Source organism: Oncorhynchus mykiss, chromosome 12 (assembly GCF_057628025.1).
Source record: "Oncorhynchus mykiss isolate SJ-2025 chromosome 12, ASM5762802v1, whole genome shotgun sequence".
NCBI classification, from domain to species: domain Eukaryota; kingdom Metazoa; phylum Chordata; class Actinopteri; order Salmoniformes; family Salmonidae; genus Oncorhynchus; species Oncorhynchus mykiss.
This window is the reverse complement of record NC_143033.1, coordinates 89,769,888-89,792,746: the sequence shown is the minus strand read 5'-3', so window position 1 is coordinate 89,792,746 and position 22,859 is coordinate 89,769,888. Positions and strand designations below refer to the sequence as shown.

General features: G+C 43.2%; 1 protein-coding gene across 1 annotated transcript; it reads left to right on the top strand.

Annotated features, from left to right (window-relative positions):
- Window positions 1-7,585: 7,585 nt before the first annotated feature.
- LOC149979434 (putative short-chain dehydrogenase/reductase family 42E member 2) lies at window positions 7,586-21,055 on the top strand. Its single transcript, XM_090191412.1, has 9 exons — window positions 7,586-8,088; window positions 9,502-9,597; window positions 11,854-11,911; window positions 12,789-12,907; window positions 13,996-14,071; window positions 15,267-15,349; window positions 16,140-16,277; window positions 16,438-16,503; window positions 20,822-21,055. Exons 1-9 carry the CDS (start codon window positions 7,621-7,623, stop codon window positions 21,053-21,055), a joined length of 1,338 nt encoding a protein of 445 aa, XP_090047538.1. The 5' UTR covers window positions 7,586-7,620.
- The last annotated feature ends 1,804 nt before the right edge of the window (window positions 21,056-22,859 follow it).

Sequence of the window (22,859 nt, the reverse complement as noted above, 5' to 3'; positions counted from 1 at the left end):
TTAATTGGTCTAGTAATTCTATCCTCTCCTGGAACGTCTCTTGTCATGTGAAATGTTTAATGTCTGCTATCCCTCCTGTTTCCTCTGTCTCTTCTTCACAGGAGGAGCCTGGTGATTTGACAGGGGTGCCGGAGGAATATCACGATCTGCGCACGGTGTTCAGTCGGTCCAGGGCCACCTCTCTTCCTCCACACCGGTCGTATGATTGTAGTATTGATCTCCTTCCGGGAACCACCCCCCCCCGGGGTAGACTATACTCTCTGTCGGCTCCCGAACGTAAGGCTCTCGAAGATTATTTGTCTGTAGCTCTTGACGCCGGTACCATAGTCCCCTCCTCCTCTCCCGCCGGAGCGGGGTTTTTTTTTTGTCAAGAAGAAGGACGGGTCTCTGCGCCCCTGCATAGATTATCGAGGGCTGAATGACATAACAGTGAAGAATCGTTATCCGCTTCCTCTTATGTCTTCAGCCTTCGAGATCCTGCAGGGAGCCAGGTTTTTCACTAAGTTGGACCTTCGTAACGCTTACCATCTCGTGCGCATCAGGGAGGGGGACGAGTGGAAGACGGCGTTTAACACTCCGTTAGGGCACTTTGAATACCGGGTTCTTCCTTTCGGCCTCGCTAACGCTCCAGCTGTCTTTCAGGCATTAGTCAATGATGTCCTGAGAGACATGCTGAACATCTTTGTTTTCGTTTACCTTGACGATATCCTGATTTTTTCACCGTCACTCCAGATTCATGTTCAGCACGTTCGACGTGTCCTCCAGCGCCTTTTAGAGAATTGTCTTTTTGTGAAGGCTGAGAAGTGCACTTTTCATGCCTCCTCCGTCACATTTCTCGGTTCTGTTATTTCCGCTGAAGGCATTAAGATGGATCCCGCTAAGGTCCAAGCTGTCATTGATTGGCCCGTCCCTAAGTCACGCGTCGAGCTGCAGCGCTTTCTCGGCTTCGCGAACTTCTATCGTCGTTTCATCCGTAATTTCGGTCAGGTGGCAGCTCCTCTCACAGCCCTTACTTCTGTCAAGACGTGCTTTAAGTGGTCCGTTTCCGCCCAGGGAGCTTTTGATCTCCTCAAGAATCGTTTTACATCCGCTCCTATCCTTGTTACACCTGACGTCTCTAGACAGTTCGTTGTCGAGGTTGACGCGTCAGAGGTGGGCGTGGGAGCCATCCTTTCTCAGCGCTCCCTCTCTGACGACAAGGTCCACCCATGCGCGTATTTTTCTCATCGCCTGTCGCCGTCGGAACGTAACTATGATGTGGGTAACCGCGAACTGCTCGCCATCCGGTTAGCCCTAGGCGAATGGCGACAGTGGTTGGAGGGGGCGACCGTTCCTTTTGTCGTTTGGACTGACCATAGGAACCTTGAGTACATCCGTTCTGCCAAACGACTTAATGCGCGTCAGGCGCGTTGGGCGCTGTTTTTCGCTCGTTTCGAGTTCGTGATTTCTTATCGTCCGGGCTCTAAGAACACCAAGCCTGATGCTTTGTCTCGTCTCTTCAGTTCTTCAGTAGCCTCCACTGACCCCGAGGGGATTCTCCCTGAGGGGCGTGTTGTCGGGTTGACTGTCTGGGGAATTGAGAGGCAGGTAAAACAAGCGCTCACTCACACTCCGTCGCCGCGCGCTTGTCCTAGGAACCTTCTTTTCGTTCCCGTTCCTACTCGTCTAGCCGTTCTTCAGTGGGCTCACTCTGCCAAGTTAGCCGGCCACCCTGGCGTTCGGGGTACGCTTGCTTCCATTCGCCAGCGTTTTTGGTGGCCCACCCGGGAGCATGACACGCGTCGTTTCGTGGCTGCTTGTTCGGTCTGCGCGCAGACTAAGTCCGGTAACTCTCCTCCTGCCGGCCGTCTCAGGCCGCTTCCTATTCCCTCTCGACCGTGGTCTCACATCGCCTTAGATTTTGTCACCGGACTGCCTTCGTCAGCGGGGAAGACTGTTATTCTTACGGTTGTCGATAGGTTCTCTAAGGCGGCTCATTTCATTCCCCTTGCTAAGCTTCCTTCTGCTAAAGAGACGGCACAAATCATCATCGAGAATGTTTTCAGAATTCATGGCCTTCCGTCAGACGTCGTTTCGGACAGAGGTCCGCAATTCACGTCTCAATTTTGGAGGGAGTTTTGCCGTTTGATTGGGGCTTCCGTCAGTCTCTCTTCCGGCTTTCACCCCCAGTCTAACGGTCAAGCAGAACGGGCCAATCAGACTATTGGTCGCATCTTACGCAGTCTTTCTTTTCGTAACCCTGCGTCTTGGTCAGAACAGCTCCCCTGGGCAGAATACGCCCACAACTCGCTTCCTTCGTCTGCGACCGGGCTATCTCCTTTTCAGAGTAGCCTCGGGTACCAGCCTCCGCTGTTCTCATCTCAGTTCGCCGAGTCCAGCGTCCCCTCCGCTCAGGCTTTTGTCCAACGTTGCGAGCGCACCTGGAAGAGGGTCAGGTCTGCACTTTGCCGTTATAGGACGCAGACTGTGAGGGCTGCTAATAAGCGTAGAACTAAGAGTCCTAGATATTGTCGCGGTCAGAGAGTTTGGCTCTCCACTCAGAACCTTCCCCTTAAGACGGCTTCTCGCAAGTTGACCCCGCGGTTCATTGGTCCGTTCCGTATTTCTCGGGTCATTAATCCTGTCGCAGTTCGACTTCTTCTTCCGCGATACCTTCGTCGCGTCCACCCGGTCTTCCATGTCTCCTGCATCAAGCCCGTCCTTCGCGCCCCCGCTCGTCTTCCCCCCCCCCCCCCCCATCCTTGTCGAGGGCGCACCCATCTACAGGGTCCGTAGAATTTTGGACATGCGTCCTCGGGGCCGTGGTCACCAGTACCTCGTAGATTGGGAGGGGTACGGTCCTGAGGAGAGGAGTTGGGTTCCCTCTCGGGACGTGCTGGACCGTGCGCTGATCGAGGATTTCCTCCGTTGCCGCCAGGTTTCCTCCTCGAGTGCGCCAGGAGGCGCTCGGTGAGTGGGGGGGTACTGTCATGTACTGTCATGTTGTGTCTTGTCTCTGTCCTTTCCCTTCACCCTGTCTCCCTCTGCTGGTCGTTGTTAGGTTACCTTTTCTCCCCCGCTTTCCCCCAGCTGTTCCTTGTCTCCTCTGACTACCCATTCACCCCGTTTCCCACCTGTTCCCTTTTTCCCTCTGATTAGGTCCCTATATCTCTCTCTGTTTCTGTTCCTGTCCTTGTCGGATTCTTGTTTGTTGTGTTTCATGCCTGAGCCAGACTATCGTCATGTTTGCTGTAACCTTGTCCTGTCCTGTCGGAATCTGCCGGTCTATCTGAGCCTACCTATGTTTGGTTATTAAAGAAGCTCTGTTTAAGTTAGTTCGCTTTTGGGTCCTCATTCACTCACCATAACAATAATGTACTGTACAAATGTCTCATGAGCTTACTTCAACTGTCATACCCATCAGAAAGCTTGTTTTACTCCAATGTTTGTAAAAAAAAGTAAATGTGAACAAACACTGTACAGCCTAAAGAGGCAGGGCTGACTGCTTGGTATTGTTTCTCTAGTTTGAACTAAAAACAGCTAATAACCTTATTGTGTTATATTGTTTCTATGTACCAATCAACATATCGACATGAATAAAACAAATGATTCCATGATGTCTGTTATAAATAATATGAACATGTCTAATATGAACATGTCTAATATGAACATGTCTAATATGAACATGTCTAATATGAACATGCCTAATAAATATGAACATGCCTAATATGAACATGTCTAATATGAACATGTCTAATATGAACATGCCTAATAAATATGAACATGCCTAATATGAACATGTCTAATATCAACATGTCTAATATGAACATGTCTAATATGAACATGTCTAATATGAACATGTCTAATATGAACATGTTTAATATGAACATGCCTAATAAATATGAACATGTCTAATATGAACATGTCTAATATCAACATGTCTAATATCAACATGTCTAATATGAACATGTCTAATATGAACATGTCTAATATGAACATGTCTAATATCAACATGTCTAATATGAACATGTCTAATATGAACATGTCTAATATGAACATGTCTAATATGAACATGCCTAATAAATATGAACATGTCTAATATGAACATGTCTAATATGAACATGTCTAATATGAACATGTCTAATGTGAACATGTCTAGTAAGAACATGTCTAATATGAACATGTCTAATATGAACATGTCTAATATGAACATGTCTAATATGAACATGTCTAATATGAACATGTCTAGTATGAACATGTCTAATATGAACATGTCTAATATGAACATGTTTAATAAATATGAACATGCCTAATAAATATGAACATGCCTAATATGAACATACCTAATATGAACATGTTTAATATGAACATGTCTAATATGAACATGTCTAATATGAACATCTCTAATATGAACATGTCTAGTATGAACATGTCTAATATGAACATGTCTAATGTGAACATGTCTAGTATGAACATGTCTAATATGAACATGTCTAATATGAACATGTCTAGTATGAACATGTCTAATATGAACATGTCTAATATGAACATGTCTAATATGAACATACCTAATATGAGCATGTCTAATATGAACATGTCTAATATGAACATGTCTAGTATGAACATGTCTAATATGAACATGTTCATATTAGACATGTTCATACTAGACATGTTCATATTAGACATGTTCATATTAGATGAACATGTCTAATATGAACATGTCTAATATGAACATGCCTAATATGAACATGTCTAGTATGAACATGTATAATATGAACATGTATAATATGAACATGCCTAATATGAACATGTCTAATATGAACATGTCTAATATGAACATGTCTAGTATGAACATGTCTAATATGAACATGTCTAATATGAACATGCCTAATATGAACATGTCTAGTATGAACATGTATAATATGAACATGTATAATATGAACATGCCTAATATGAACATGTCTAATATGAACATGTCTAGTATGAGCATGTCTAATATGAACATGCCTAATATGAACATGTCTAGTATGAACATGTATAATATGAACATGTCTAATATGAACATGTTAGACATGTCTAATATGAACATGTCTAATATGAACATGTCTAATATGAACATGTCTAATATGAACATGTCTAGTATGAACATGTCTAATATGAGCATGTCTAATATCAACATGTCTAATATGAACATGTCTAATATGAACATGTCTAATATGAACATGTCTAATATGAACATGTCTAATATGAACATGTCTAATATGAACATGTCTAATATGAACATGTCTAATATGAGCATGTCTAATATGAACATGCCTAATATGAACATTTCTAGTATGAACATGTATAATATGAACATGCCTAATATGAACATGTCTAATATGAACATGTCTAATATGAACATGCCTAGTATGAACATGTCTAATATGAACATGTCTAGTATGAACATGTCTAATATGAACATGTCTAATATCAACATGTCTAATATGAACATGTCCAATATGAACATGTCTAATATGAACATGTCAAATATGAACATGTCTAATATGAGCATGTCTAATATGAACATGCCTAATATGAACATGTCTAGTATGAACATGTATAATATGAACATGCCTAATATGAACATGTCTAATATGAACATGTCTAATATGAGCATGTCTAATATGAACATGCCTAATATGAACATGTCTAGTATGAACATGTATAATATGAACATGTCTAGTATGAACATGTCTAATATGAGCATGTCTAATATGAACATGCCTAATATGAACATGTCTAGTATGAACATGTATAATATGAACATGTCTAATATGAACATGTCTAGTATGAACATGTCTAATATGAACATACCTAATATGAACATGTCTAATATGAACATACCTAATATGAACATGTCTAATATGAACATACCTAATATGAACATGTCTAATATGAACATGCCAAATATGAACATGCCTAATATGAATATTATTGGGGCGCAGGGTAGCCTAGTGGTTTGAGCGTTGGACTAGTAACCGGAAGGTTGCTTAACCGGAAGGTTGCTTACAGCACTGAAAACCCAATCATCCCACATTTCATCAGGATCTTTGTGTCAAAAGGACATTTTTGACAAGTCAACATGGCTTCATACTGTTCACTTCCCAAGCACTGGGTCGACACACATGACACATTACAATGAAAGAATGAGGGTTGGGAAAGCTTTCCCAGTAAATATGACATTTTAAGAGGTAATGTGCAGTTGCTACATCCATTTTGGACTTGTAAATTAATTATATGTACCCATTGATTCTTGAAGAATATAACTTAGAAATGTCCAATGTGCTTAGTTCAACTGTCATACCCCATCAGAACCCAAAACATAAGCTTATTTTACCCCAGTGTTAGTAAACAAAGTAAATGTAAACAAACACTATACAGCCTCAAAACATAATCAAACTATAATGTTGATATCATGAATTGCCAGTCCTGAATTTGAGAGTGGTTATATTTCTCCAGTCCTGACCCTAAGCTTTTTACCAAAACATGAGCGGGGAAAGTATTTGGTATTGTTTAAACCGCTGATTGCCTGATTCCTGCTTTAAGGTGTTACGGTTTCATCAAGAAGCAAGCAGCTGAGCCAGCACTTGCAGAAGGATGCCGGGGAGTTGGGTGGGCGTCAGAGGGGTTTGAGGAGAAGGGTTGACGCTTGAGAAGTGCAGGGTTGAGACAGGACTAGGAGAGGGGTGAGGTTTGTGGAGGAGGAATGACAAATAGGTATTATGTACATTTGCTGATTTTGTACCTGTGAAACATGATCTTAGTCAGAGCGTGCGTGTTTCATCTAGACCCTACGGTAACGCGTCTCAGGTGAAGCCACAAGTGATTGTCAGGCAAGGTTGTCAGAGTAGACTGCAGGGACCTGCGAGAGGGGTGTCAAAATATAAAAAGGGGGATCTTTTAATGATATGTATTCAATGGACATAAGCAGATACATGACAGTACGTTGAAAGGTACAGTAGGCCTATTTACCAAAGTCGTTTTAGTGACATAATTTACAATGGAAACTAATGTGGCAACCAGATCCGCGCATCACTGGGTAGGCCTATATTTTGGTTTATTTAGATGGTTGATGGGATATTGTATGTTTCTTTTAAGACTGTTGTAAGATATGCAATATAATTGCACTAGAAAATAAAACATTTAGAATCTGCGTATTTTGGCTGTGTATCAGTGTTTAAAACCCATACTTTCGACTCAACTTTGTCGTAGGAAATCACCAGTGTTGTATATAGAAGGAAATAGTATCACAGAACTAGTATTCTTACGCGACATTTGAGATAAAATAACTAGAGTTTGTGTCTGTATCTGCAGCGCTCTCCGAGATGAGTCAGTGTACAGACTGACTCACAGTCAAACTTGTTTTAGTCATGTACTTTACTCTATTGATTACTCCATCAAATGAATTAGTATTTCTTTGATATTTTTTTATAGTCTGTTCATGTAAATTAATTGGCAAAGAAAATGTTGTTAGTTATATCCGATGAAGTTGGCTACTGTGTATCTTATGGAGAATAGCTGTAATGATGAGGTAGCTACTATTTGAACCCCCTGTCACTCACAGGGTTCCGAATTCCATCTATCCCAAGAGGAGTCTGAATGGAGTTGTGTGGCCCCGGTATGAAGGACAACAGAGGCTCTCTGTGCCAGGTAGAGCAGCTGCCCTACCCCTGTGTCCCCCTGCCTGTCCCAGGAAGTGCTGGGTGCCGTATACAGGCTAATAGACATCTCCACAACCACCACCTCAACCATCAGCTCCAGTCCTGGGTGAGCCGACCAGCCCCAGACCTAACCTCAACCCCAACTCCAGCCTCCCGACACAGGACCAATGGGGTGGTGGGTGCCTGGTGCAGCAGCCCAGAGTGTCCAGCCTCCCGCCTGGATGAAGTGACTGATCAGGCCTTGAGAGGGGCAGGGATGGGGACAGGCAGGGTGCTGGTGACCGGGGGAGCAGGTTATTTCGGGTTGAGGCTTGGGAGAGCTCTGGTCAGCCAGGGAGTGTCTGTGGTGCTGCTGGATCTTCACAAGCCACAGTGGGATACTCCAGACGGTACTGTCTTCCATCAGGTAGGTAGAGTAGACGCACTAGTCACTTCAGGGCAAATCCTAACTTTCAACTTTCAAATGTTTACTTAGTATCTCACTGTCATCAATGCTTGACAAAGTTAAAGTTAAGATTCATCCCCCGTTGCTTTCCTTTTGCTCAGTGGTGGAAAAAGTACTAATTTGTCATATTTGAGTAAAAGTAAAGATACCTTAATAGAAAATGGCTCAAGTAAAAGTGAAAGTCACTCAGTAAAATACTACTTGAGTAAAAGTCTAAAAGTATTTGGTTTTAAATGTACTTAAGTATCAAAAGTAAACGGAACTGCTCAAATGTACTTAAGTCTCAAAAGTAAAAGTATAAACAATTTCAAATTCCGTATATTAAGCAAACCAGATGGCACAATTAAAAAAATATATATATTGACGGATAGCCAGGGTCATACTCCAACACTCAGACATCATTTTACAAATGAAGCATTTGTGTTTAGTGAGTCCGCCAGATCAGCGGCAGTAGGGATGACCAGGGATGTTCTCTTGATAAATGTATGAATTGGGACCATTTTTCTATCAAAATGTAATGAGTACTTTTGGGTGTCAGGGAAAAGGTATGGAGTAAAAAGTACATTATTTTCTTTAGGAATGTAGTGAAGTAAAAGTAAAAGTTGGCCAAAATATAAATAGTAAAGTAAAGTACAGATCCCCAATAAACAACTGAAGTAGTACTTTAAAGTTATTTTACTGAAGTACTTCACACCACTGCTTTTGTTTTTGATCATTGTTCCTAAATGATTACTAGTTTGAAATTCCCCCACTTGGTTTGTTAAGATTGTAATTGAAAAAGTAAAGAGAGAGAACACTGTATGTTATCAGGGGGATACATTGAAATTCAAGTGTCTTTAGTGTAGTATTTCTCCTCATATACCCCAGGGTAGACGGGGCTAATAAGGTTGGGTATACATGGCTCAGGTATAAAGACACAGGTAAGTGATCTAGTTGAGGGTGCCAGGTGTTGACTAGAACAGAAGGAGGCCAGGGCTCTGATTCAGGTTTCAGGTGCAGCCTTCATGGCACTTTAACTTAATTGTACTTACTAATCATTGGCTAATATATGGACATACCATGTACTATATGTTCAAGCTGTCATCTTACCCCGCAAGATAGTTCACCGTGAAAAGACGCCGGAGAGTTCCATAGCAGGAACTGGATGAATTATGTCAAATGTTTCCTCACATTACTGACACTTTAATATCAGAGCCGCTCTTTCTAATATGAATACAACAAAGGCTTGACTATTTCTAACATGAGACAGTTAGATCCGATGGTTTATCATACTGTTATATTACATACTGTATAACAGTGAAGTACAGTCATAGGGTAGAGGAAAAAACACAGCATATCATTGTCTTTCATAATACTGATTTTGTCCCCTTGCAGAGCGACATCCGGGACTATGATTCTCTGTATAAGATCTGTGAGGGGGTCGACTGTATATTCCACACCGCTTCCTATGGGATGTCAGGCCCAGAACAGGTGAGTTCCTGAACAGATGGAGGGTAGAATTTAACCCTTCTACTTTCTTTATTCATTTAGCTGACTGGGAATGTAAACAATTCAAAGACCATCACTCATAGTCGCTGGTCTCCTGTAACACTGTTCAAAGAATACAGTACAGAGTAAATCTTTTGTCTTAAATGCAACGACTTGAGTGGCGTGTGACAGAGATGGAAGGGATGCCTGTCTATGGGTTCCAGAGTAGGATAAATTATAACATATTGAATGGAGGCTTTGTTGGTGAAACTCAACTGTTCACATTGTAGTATCACCTGTGTCTCTAGTCCCTCTCTGCCTGATACTGAGTCTCTCTCTCTCTCACTCTGAAATATTTACAGTCAGCTAGGAGATGATTATGTAACTTAGAAAGCTTGTCTGTGTGTTTGGCTGGTGGGTAAGGACAGGCTGAAGGCAGTGGTCATATAGCAGGAGATTTACTAACTTTTTGAAGGGACTTTATAAAGGGTCCAGATTGTATAGCCCAGCTGATTTGTAGGGATCCAGATTGTATAGCCCAGCTGATTTGTAGGGATCCAGATTATATAGCCCAGCTGATTTGTAGGGATCCAGATTGTATAGCCCAGCTGATTTGTAGGGATCCAGATTGTATAGTCCAGCTGATTTGTAGGGATCCAGATTGTATAGTCCAGCTGATTTGTAGGGATCCAGATTGTATAACCCAGCTGATTTGTAGGGATCCAGATTGTGTAGCCCAGCTGATTTGTAGGGATCCAGATTATGTAGCCCAGCTGATTTGTAGGGATCCAGATTGTATAGCCCAGCTGATTTGTAGGGATCCAGATTGTATAGCCCAGCTGATTTGTAGGGATCCAGATTGTATAGCCCAGCTGATTTGTAGGGATCCAGATTGTATAGCCCAGCTGATTTGTAGGGATCCAGATTGTATAGCCCAGCTGATTTGTAGGGATCCAGATTGTATAGCCCAGCTGATTTGTAGGGATCCAGATTGTATAGTCCAGCTGATTTGTAGGGATCCAGATTGTATAGCCCAGCTGATTTGTAGGGATCCAGATTGTATAGCCCAGCTGATTTGTAGGGATCCAGATTGTATAGCCCAGCTGATTTGTAGGGATCCAGATTGTATAGCCCAGCTGATTTGTAGGGATCCAGATTGTATAGCCCAGCTGATTTGTAGGGATCCAGATTGTATATCCCAGCTGATTTGTAGGGATCCAGATTGTATAGCCTAGCTGATTTGTAGGGATCCAGATTGTATAGCCCAGCTGATTTGTAGGGATCCAGATTGTATAGCCCAGCTGATTTGTAGGGATCCAGATTGTATAGCCCAGCTGATTTGTAGGGATCCAGATTGTATAGTCCATCTGATTTGTAGGGATCCAGATTGTAAAGCCCAGCTGATTTGTAGGGATCCAGATTGTATAGCCCAGCTGATTTGTAGGGATCCAGATTGTATAGCCCAGCTGATTTGTAGGGATCCAGATTGTATAGCCCAGCTGATTTGTAGGGATCCAGATTGTATAGCCCAGCTGATTTGTAGGGATCCAGATTGTATAGCCCAGCTGATTTGTAGGAACCAGATTGTATAGCCCAGTTGATTTGTAGGGATCCACTTCGGCAAAGTGCTCTTATTCTCCATGGACTTTACAGTGTCCCAAAACTTTTTGGAATTAGTGCTACAGGATGCAAATTTCTGTTTGAAACTAACTGACTGTGTATATTGGTTCCTGACTTCCCTGAAAAGTTGCATATCCCGGGGATTATTCGATGCTAATGCAGAACGCCACAGGATGTTTTTGTACTGGTCAAGGGCAGTCAAGTCTGGGGTGAACCAAGGGCTATATCTGTTCTTAGTTCTACATTTTTTGAATGGGTTATGCTTATTTAAGATGGTGAGGAAAGCACTTTTGAAGAGCGACCAGGCATCCTCTACTGACGGGATGAGGTCAATATCCTTCCAGGATACCCGGGCCAGGTCGATTAGAAAGGCCTGCTTGCTGAAGTGTTTTAGGGAGCGTTTGACAGTGATGATGGGTGGTCGTTTGACTGCGGACCCATTACGGACGCAGGCAATGAGGCAGTGATCGCTCCGATCCTGGTTGAAGACAGCAAAGGTGTATTTAGAGGGCAAGTTGGTCAGGATGATATCTAAGAGGGTGCCCGTGGTTCCGGATTTAGGGTTACACATTAGTTACACATTACACATTAGTTCCCACACAAACCGTGTTAAAAGTTATTCTGTTCTGTGTCTCACAGCTGAGGAAAGAGCAGGTGGAGTCGGTCAACGTCGGAGGGACGAACAATGTCATTAATGGTAACAAGCTCCACTCCCTCCTCTCCTCCTTCCTCCCCTCTTCTTCCTCCCCTCACTCCTCCCCTCCCTCCTCCCCTCCCTCCTCACCTCACTCCTCCCCTCACTCCTCCCCTCCTTCCTCCCCTCACTCCTCCCTCCCTCCTCACCTCCTTCCTCCCCTCACTCCTCCCCTCCTTCCTCCCCTCACTCCTGCCCTCACTCCTCCCCTCCTTCCTCCCCTCACTCCTCCCCTCCTTCCTCCCCTCACTCCTCCCCTCCTTCCCTCACTCCTCCCCTCCTTCCTCCCCTCACTCCTCCCCTCCTTCCTCCCCTCCCTCCTCCCCTCCTTCCTCCCCTCCCTCCTTACCTCACTCTTCAACTATTGTCACACTCATCAGCTTCCCCTCTCCCACAGACAGGTAGACCGTTTCTTAGATTAACAACACATTCTTTACATTACATACAGTATTATCTTTGCACAACATACTGTTTGTAAATACCTTTTTATAGGCACAAGACGTCCTAGGAGGTGGAAAATTTTTGGCCCTTCTTCGCAATAATGTGTAAACGTTTGGCCCCTATGATGAAATAGTGAAAGAGACCTGTTGAAGGGCTTCTAATGGGGTGCAGTGTAACAGTACAGCCATATATGAGCAGCCATAAAATACCTGCTAAATGTAGTTGGAGGTGGTGTAGAACAGTCTCCTTGTCCAAGACCTACAGACTTGTGTTAACTCCCAGAGCTAGGCCATGACTAGGCTTGAGCTCAGTGGGCTAATAGGCTTTTGAGTCATGACCCAGGTTTAGAAAATGAAATAAACTCCTAAATAAAAATGCGTTGTCAGTTAAATGACTTGGCCCAATGATAACCCTGTCTGTGTGTGTGTGCTTGTTTCAGTGTGTGTGGAGAAGGGCATCACCAGGCTGGTCTACACCAGTACGATCAACGTGACGTTTGCTGGCAAACCCATAGAGGAGGGCGACGAGGACTCATTGCCCTGTGTGCCCCTGGACATGGTGAGTAAGAACAGGATGTCCCAATGAGGAGCAGCTTTACTGTAGCCTGGGTAAACCAGACTGAATGATAGTGAGTGCAGCTTACTATCTGCTTTACCCAGGCTAGCTTTACTGTGTCTATATAGAATACGTGTTTGCTCTGGGTTGATGGAAACACAACTTTTTTGATCTTTTTTGATAGTTTACTTTTCAGGTGGTACATACATTTGGTTAAAGGACTGGGCACCTTTGCTATGTGATGTTTTACAGTCAACCTTGAGATTGAAGCTGACATGGTATACATGACATCCAGAACCAGGCTGATAAAGGAAGCTCATGAATGTAATCTTCTCCCAGAGCTACTCCTTCCAGCTTACATGGCTGTGCATGACTGTATAAGTCCCGCATGAGTAGAGTTACACAGTTTAGGATAGCTTGGAGGCTCAAAGCCTGTCAACCTGACACTGGTGGGGTGTGTGTAAGAGAGAGTGAGTGTGTGTGGTGTGTACAGTATGGGTGTCACACCTCTGACATGCATCTATCTTGCAACCCCTTCTGAAGGACATACAGGTAACTGCCCAAATAAAGGAAACAACAACATAAATGTATTAATTAATAGAGTGTTGAGCCACTCCGAGCTGCCAGAACAGCTTCAATGCTCCTTGGAATAGATTCTACAAGTGTCTGGAACTAAATTGGAGGGATGGAACACCATTCTTCCACGAGAAATTCCATATTTTGGTGTTTTGTTGATGGTGGTGGAAAACACTTGCCTGATGACTCAAACTGAATTCTTCCCCTGCTCTCATTCACTACATACTTCAGTCTGAGACTGCCATCAAAACAGCTCTGTATTTTTATACATAACCCTAAGCATGATGTGACGTTAATAGCTTAATTAACTCAGGAACCACACCTGTGTGGAAGCTCCTGCTTTAAATATACTTTGTATTCCTCATTTACTCAAGTGTTTCCTTTATTCTGGCAGTTACCTGTGCTTTCCTCAGCAGCAGCAGTAACAATGAATAGGTCCTCTGATGGCTATGTCTTAGGAAATAATAAAACACATGGATTGATATGAATATATATGATGCGTTCTGCTGTCCCAGCACATAGACCACTACTCCAGGACCAAATCTATCTCTGACCAGATGGTCCTAACAGCCAATGGACGCTCACTCAAAGGTAAGAGACCCTAGAAATAGAATGAAGATATACAGTATTAGATCTATTGTTTTAATTCTGTGTCAATGGCAGAGACACTGTGACTTTGTCTGGCATGGTCTTGAGGTGATAGGATGGGGGCTACTTACAGCATCAAGACAGTGATGATATCCTCAAATGGAAATGGTGTGTTCAGGTCCTTGACATTGTCTTGTGATTCTCAGTGTGTATGAATGGATGCTGTATGTTTCCACAGCCAAACTCTGTGTGTGTGTGTGTGTGTGTGTGTGTGTGTGTGTGTGTGTGTGTGTGTGTGTGTGTGTGTGTGTGTGTGTGTGTGTGTGTGTGCTTGTGTGTATTTGTGAGTGAGTGAGGTTGGCTTGGAAACCAAGCTTTCCATGTGTGTGCAACCTAATCCAACTGGACCTGCTGACACCAGTTCAATTTAGAGCTGGAAAGCACAATGCCACTTGAGACTGGAGAGCAGTGTTCACCTGACACCGTTTTGTCTCAAGCAACACACACACAGGGATGTACTTGCACACACAGAGACACACAGTTAGTAGCAGTAGTACCAGACATGCAGTACAGACTCTCGTCACAGACAGATGTCAGGTACATGCTTACTGTAAAACTGACAGTCAGAATCACAGGAGACATTAATACACACACAATGTTTACATTAACATAAACCCATGTACAGTTCATCTCTCTCAAAGGTGTGTAGGAATTATCTTACTGCGTTAGTGTGATTCCAGTGAGTACTTGGTTAAATAGGTGTGATGCCTTCAGCCCCTCCTTGGGGGAAACCTAACCCCCTATCTATGACCACTTATTTATATATTAAATGAAGCTAGGAGCATGGCGCTATGTCATTATATATTAAACTAAGCTAGGAGCATGGCGCTATGTCATTACTGGACCATTCATGCATTTATTAAGACGGGATGTAGAGGAAATATATTAACACTGGAAGATGGGTTCAGGTTGAAGCAAAGGTTAGCATATTATATATGTTGATGAACTATTACTACTACTTACATACAGTATTACAGTAACCTACATACATTTGCATAGTACACTATCTTGCAGTTAAGTGGAATTTACATTTCTAGACTGAGTTATAAGTAATTACACAGTGGAGTAACTCATTTGTAACAAACTTTCAGTGTTGCCAGATTTACTTCATTATTCAATGCCATTCTCTTCTTTAAAGGTGGGGGTCTCTTGCGGACCTGTGTTCTGAGACCCTCAGGCATCTACGGGCCAGAAGAGAGACGACACCTACACAGGGTTATGGTGAGTGTCCGTACACCTACCTACCACATAGAATCACAATGAAAAGAACTGAGACATTTCTACATTCCACCTGATTTGTCACTTTCCATCCAAGACGGCAGCACCATAGGGATAAATGTCTGTGTACTATTTCATTGTGTGGGTGGCACAATAAAATGACAGCCCAGTCTCATTGCCCTTCTGTCAGGTATAGAGGTTCTCTTAGGGTTTAGATCGGCTGGCAGAATGTGTACCTGGTGAGGATATATTATTAATGGACCCTCTTAAGGTATCCTGTTTCACCCCTCTCTCTCTCTCCCCTGGGGAGAATGTAGGGAAGGAATACTCTATGCTGGGCTGGGTTGAACAGGGCTGGGATGCTGCAGTTCCCGGTTCACTATAGGGAAAGCTGCTTAGAGGCCTTTTAATCTTTCTTCCCCTAATACAGTTTACCTCTCCCCTCACTCAATGTCAGACCATTGTACACACACGAACCCATGCATGCCTTGACACACGTACACAACCCCAAACACACACACATGAGAACAGACATACTCTCAGCACAACAATACAGTCTAAACTAGACTGTATCTGTATCTGTATCTCTCTTGCTCTCTCTTGCTCTCTCTCTCTCTCGCTCTCTCTCGCTCTTGCTCTCTCTCTTGCTCTCTCTCTCTCACTCTTGCTCCCTCTCTCTCGCTCTTGCTCGCTCTCTCTCTCTCTCTTGCTCTCTCTCTCTCTTGCTCTATCTCTCTCTTGCTCTCTCTCTTGCTCTCTCTCTCTCTCTCCACTTCTTCTTCTCTCTCCCCAGGTGAATGTGGAGCGCCGGTTGTTCAGTTTTAGCTTTGGAAACCGCCAGGCCAAGATGAACTGGGTCCATGTGGACAACCTGGTGTTGGCCCACATCCTGGCTGCTGAGAGCCTCACACCCAAGAGGAACTGTGTGGCTGTGAGTTTACTACTACTCACCATCTCCATGGATACCAATGATCGTTTCAGCACTTGTTTGTTCTACCTTCAAGTGGCATTTGTAGACATTGTACATATTTAAGCCTGTGTGTGTTTGGGGTGGGGGTGTATACATAGTAATATCAACCTTTCTCCCTCAGAGTGGACAGGCCTACTTCATCAATGACGGGGAATCTGTCAACCTGTTTGAATGGTTAACACCACTGGTGAGTAACTCTATATATTCTTTGGGTGATTAACACATATAGTTTATCTTGTCTTGGTCTTTGATATCCCCTCTGTCTTTCCCCGCCTCTCTAGTTTGAGAAGCTGGGGTGCAGCCGACCGTTGATACACTTGCCTGTCTCACTGGTCTATTCAGCAGGTAGGAGACACAAACGGGCACGCATTCACACACACACATACACGCACGCACACACACAAATACCCACGCTGCTGTAACAGGACGCTGATCATGCCCAACACCAGCCACAATCTGTCAGGATACACACCAGTTTCATACTTGCCAAACTGTTGTAATAGTACGCTGCGCGTAGCTCAGACCTGCCATGCTGCTGTCTTCCCTCCTCATCTGAGGTGTGTATTTCACAGCCATTCTGATGGAATGTTTACACCTGGCTCTGAGGCCAATAGTGGAGATCCCTCTGCTCTTCACCAGAAATGAGGTAAGCGTACAGCTATGTATCTACAGTACCTATCTACTACTTACATACCTATCTATATGTACCTGCCTGCCTGGCTGCCTACCTGCCTACCTACCTACCTTCATAACGCTTTCATAGCGCTTTCTACACCTAACACCTCTACACCTCTACACCTAACCCCTCTTCTCACTTCTCACCCATTTTTACTCTGCCTTTTTACCCATTCTTCTTCTTTCCTCCTTTCTCCCTTCTCAGTTTTACATTGCAGCCAAGCACTGATGTGAGGACCAACCTTCCTCACCACACTTGCAAGAAAACGTTGTTGGATCAGGGTCAATCAAAAATGAGAGATTTCATGAATTCGTTGGAAGATGGAGAAACGATGCTTCTTTATACTGTTTGCCAAGAGAGGTACTGATGAGCCCATTTAGAAGCAGTCAGGAGAGGAACTGATGAGCCCATTTAGAAGCAGTCAGGAGAGGAACTGATGAAACCATTGAGACGCAGTCAGGAGAGGAACTGACGAGACCATTGAGATGCAGTCAGGAGAGGAACTGACGAGACCATTGAGATGCAGTCAGGAGAGGAACTGATGAGACCATTGAGACGCAGTCAGGAGAGGAACTGACGAGGCCATTGAGATGCAGTCAGGAGAGGAACTGACGAGACCATTGAGATGCAGTCAGGAGAGGAACTGATGAGACCAATTAGATGCAGTCAGGAGAGGAACTGATGAGACCATTGAGATGCAGTCAGGAGAGGAACTGATGAGACCATTGAGATGCAGTCAGGAGAGGAACTGATGAGACCATTGAGACGCAGTCAGGAGAGGAACTGACGAGGCCATTGAGATGCAGTCAGGATAGGAACTGATGAGACCATTGAGATGCAGTCAGGAGAGGAACTGATGAGACCAATTAGATGCAGTCAGGAGAGGAACTGATGAGACCATTGAGATGCAGTCAGGAGAGGAACTGATGAGACCATTGAGATGCAGTCAGGAGAGGAACTGATGAGACCATTGAGATGCAGTCAGGAGAGGAACTGATGAGACCATTGAGATGCAGTCAGGATAGGAACTGATGAGACCATTGAGATGCAGTCAGGAGAGGAACTGATGAGACCATTGATGAGACTATTGAGATGCAGTCAGGAGAGGAACTGATGAGACCATTGAGATGCAGTCAGGATAGGAACTGATGAGACCAATTAGATGCAGTCAGGAGAGGAACTGATGAGACCATTGAGATGCAGTCAGGAGAGGAACTGATGAGACCATTGAGATGCAGTCAGGAGAGGAACTGATGAGACCATTGAGATGCAGTCAGGAGAGGAACTGATGAGACCATTGAGATGCAGTCAGGATAGGAACTGATGAGACCATTGAGATGCAGTCAGGAGAGGAACTGATGAGACCATTGATGAGACTATTGAGATGCAGTCAGGAGAGGAACTGATGACTTGTCTTTTCAAATGAAATATATCTGAATACTTACTTCAAATGTATGTGAAAGTAATTAAGATAGTTGAAATAGTATTTGAACCCAGATCTGATGTCACACATCTCCGACCTTTCAAGGTCTGTAAAAGGAGGTAGAAAAATATGTTTTTGGAATGGAAAGCAGCCATACTGATGGCAGTAGTATTGCATACATCCTGCCCTGGCACTGAGGAGGGCCCGAGGAGCTGTTTGTAGTAGGAGCTGCTATCTGTCGTACCCAAGAAGGTATTACTTCATGAATGTGTGATGAGACAGAAACCAAAGCCGTACCCACAGGGCTGCTGGTCCAGGAGCTGCTTCAGTCAGACATTCTGGCGGCTGCCACCGGGAGATCGATAATTGTCCTGTGAATAAAATATTAGCCTGTTGTGTGTATTTCTCCTGGAAGGGTGGGATGGAGTAGGGAGAAGTTTCCCCATAATCACTGATCCAGGGTCAGACATTATTTTACTCCTCATAGGATTGTCTGTGACTTACAGTAAGGTAATCCTAGATCTGTGCTTAGAGCCAACATCTACCCCTATTGACTGGGTCAGGAAGTTCAACACTGGGGACACAGGAACTGACCTCATTGCAGGCTCAACACCAACTAGTTCCCTTGCTTTAGGGTTATCTCCTAACCTGAACCATTACTGGACAACATCACTACTCTGCTCAACGGTCCTGTTGCTGGGCTAACAGGAGACAGCAGTCAGTGGTCCGTCAGAGACAGACAGGTGTACAGAGATACATACATGCTAAGTCTCTAAAGGGTAAATCCATTTGAATTCAATCGCTGTTGTTTTAAACACAACATTCCATACATGTTTGCATGGGCCATGGAAACCCATTTCATGAAGCTCCAGACGAATAGTTATTGTGCTGACGTTGCTTCCAGAGACAGTTTGGAACTCGGTAGTGAGTGTTGCAACCGAGGACAAAAGATTTATATGCGCTACACACTTCAGCACTCGGCGGTACCGTTCGGTGAGCTTTTGTGGCCTACCACTTTGTGGCTGAGCCGTTGTTGCTCCTAGACGTTTCCACTTCACAATAACAGCACTTACAGTTCTTGCAGGGAATAAATTTGACGAACTGACTTATTGGAAAGGTGGCATCCTATGATGATGCAACGTTGAAAGTCACTGAGCTCTTCAGTAAGGCCATTCTACTGCCAATGTTTGTCTATGGAGATTGCATGGCTGTATGCTGAATTTTACACTTGAAATAGCCAAATCCACTATTTTGAAGGGGTGTCCACATACCTTTGTATATATAGTGTAAAAGTGTTCAAGGTTAAGCATACCAGACCATACCATGAGACATCCATGTCTTCATCACTGGAAAAGATAAACGGTTGAGATTGATATTATTTAAAAGCTTATGAAAAGGGTTGTCAAACTATTTCATAATTTCTTTCAAAAGTATAGTTTTTAATGGTGGGCACAACACAAAAATCTCAGATTATGTAAATAGGGTCTGAACCGCAACATATGCAGATATTTAGACAATTGACATTAATGGTTAAGAAATAGAAAAATATATTATAAAAAAACATTATTATTATTATTATTCAATAGTTTGAAATCCTGTTCATGAGCTTTTAAATTATTTGAATCTCAACCGTTTATCTTTTCCAGTGATGAAGACATGGATGTCTCATGGTATGGTGGGGTGTGCAAAAGGGGGCAACTTGGAGCAACTTTATATCTTGAATGTTTTTACATTCAGGTTCAAAAAGTATCTTTCTGAGAACTTGTATGGAAGGCAAATATGTATGGAAGGTTTCGTTCACATCAAAAGGGGTGCTGTCAAAAAGTGAATTAAAATGGATTTACCCCAGCGAGACAATAGGAAACTTGTTGAATCTCTGTGTTACACTGAGCCACCGGGTTTGTCTGAGAGCTTCTGTCACTACAGGTATTTTCCATGCAGACATCGTATCCTCTGTGCAGTAAGGGGATATAGGGACCAGCGAGACATCCTTCACACGGGGGGGCAGGATGTTGGTAAACTGAGGTTATTCAAAGACATTAGCATGGAGTCAAACTCCCTTGAAGCTCCAGAGCTCCTAACCTGCCTCCCAGGCTGTACTGAGCGCTATGCCCATCTCAGAGCACCCTGATTGGGCAAGAGTGAAGGAGTGCTGTTGAGTTTGTTAAGCTGCCTTCATGGCAAAGAGGTGGGGGCGAGAGACAGGGGCACAGTACAGACCACTAACACTCTTCTCCTTAACAGCTTGTTTAACTCTATTTCCTTTAACTGGGTGTTGGGTGCCAGTCTGTTTCTGCTTTAACCAACGGGTCAAGTCTTAACAACCAAGACAGTTAACTTTGTTGAATGCAGAGACAGTCAGGTACCTAACAACCATTTCCCTGAATCTTTTCTGCATCCTCTTAGGTGAGGAACATTGCAGTGAGCCACACCTTCAAGATCGAGAAGGCCCGTCGAGACCTGGGCTACTGCCCCAGACGCTACAGCCTGGGGGACTCAGTGGACCAGTACATACGGTCCCGACCATCCCGCTCCAGGCCCTCCCCCCTAGGCCCCTCTCGGACTGTTCCCCTGCTCCTGCTGGTGTTGGGGTTCAGCCTGGCTGTCCTCCTACTTTGCTCCTGGCCCTGGGATCACTAGGTAGCTACTGTGGCTAAAACTTAAGTAACAGCCCACTAAGACCCAACCCAAATCAAACACAGCTAATGCACTCACTAATACGTTTTATTTGTTAGCCGCCTTTCTGGACACCTATGGTCTTGGCCTTACATCAAGCTAAAAGCAATGATAGAAAGCATGCATAGTGTACATCTAGATACACATAGAAGACCACATGAATATAACACATACTGTTGACCTAATGCTAGCAACTCCGCCCTTCTATAATGTTTATCATGGTATATCATGTTATCATACAGTTGACTAAGGCTGTAGATGGATGATTATCAAATGTATAGTATGTAGAATATTTGAAATAATATGGTGCTTTGTTCAAACCCTATTGCCTTCCATAGGGTGGAGTATATCATATATCTGGGTTTATTTTCTTGAGAAAGAGGTTCTAATATATTGAACCAGAGAATCATAATGTGAATACAGTACAGTACAGTACAGACTTAAAAAGTACTACATGGTATGACTTTATGTGAAATTAGAAATTTAACATTTTAGTTTTAGTAAAAAGGATTCCTCTTTGCATTGATGTTTATATACTGTATATATATATATATATATATATATACAGTCCCAGTCAAATGTTTAGACACACCTACTCATTCAAGGGTTTTTCTTTATTTTTACATTGTACAATAATAGTGAAGACATCAAAACTATGAAATATCACATATGGAGATCAACCAAATTGAGAGGACTGCTGTGTCTTTGTGAAACGCAGAGTAGGTGAATGGATGATCTCCGCATGTGTGGTTCCCACCATGAAGCATGGAGGAGGAGGTGTGAGGGTGTGGGGGTGCTTTGCTGGTGACAATGTCTGTGATTAATTTAGAATTTAATGCACACTTAACCAGCATGGCTACCACAGCACTCTGCAGCGATACGCCATTCCATCTGGCTTGTGCATAGTGGGACTATCATTTGTTTTTCAACAGGACAATGACCTAACACACTTCCAGGCTGTGTAAGGGCTATTTAACCAAGAAGGAGAGTGATGGAGTGTGGCATCAGATGACCTGGCCTCTACAATCCCCCGACCTCAACCAATTTGAGATGGTTTGGTTTGGGATGAGTCGGACCGCAGAGTGTAGGAAAAGCAGCCAACAAGTGCTCAGCTGTTGGAAAAGCATTCCAGGTGAAGCTGATTGAGAGAATGCCAGGAGTGTGCAAAGCTGTCATCAAGGCAAACGGTGGCTACTTTGAAGAATCTCAAATATAAAATGTATTTTGATTTGTTTAGCACTTTTATGGTTACTACGTGATTCCATGTGTTATTTCATAGTTCTGATGTCTTCACTATTATTATACAATGTAGAAAATATGAAAAATAAATAAAAATAAAGAACAACACTTGAATGAGTAGGTGTGTCCAAACTTTTGACTGGTGCTGTATATATATATATAAATATGTTGATTGTCATTCATAATAATGCATGCTCCCCCCCCTCATCTTCTTTGGTGAGGGATTTGTTGTGATTCACATTTAGTCTGTAGGATTAAATCAACCAGTCATAGTCATTTTATAAGCTTTTGGGAAAAAGAGAAAGCCTTTCTATGTTGAATGCCAATTACTATTTTGTATTAAGAATAGTTTTTATGTTTATGGTGTGTATCTGAGAAATATTGAATTGCTCCCAGTGCTCTTCCAATTTTCTTCAATTCAAATATTGCAATATGAAACAGTTATTAAATAATATGTTTTGCTGAATGACATGAACAGAAATAAAGCCTTACTAAACACAACTGTTTGTCGTTTTGTGACAATGGGACA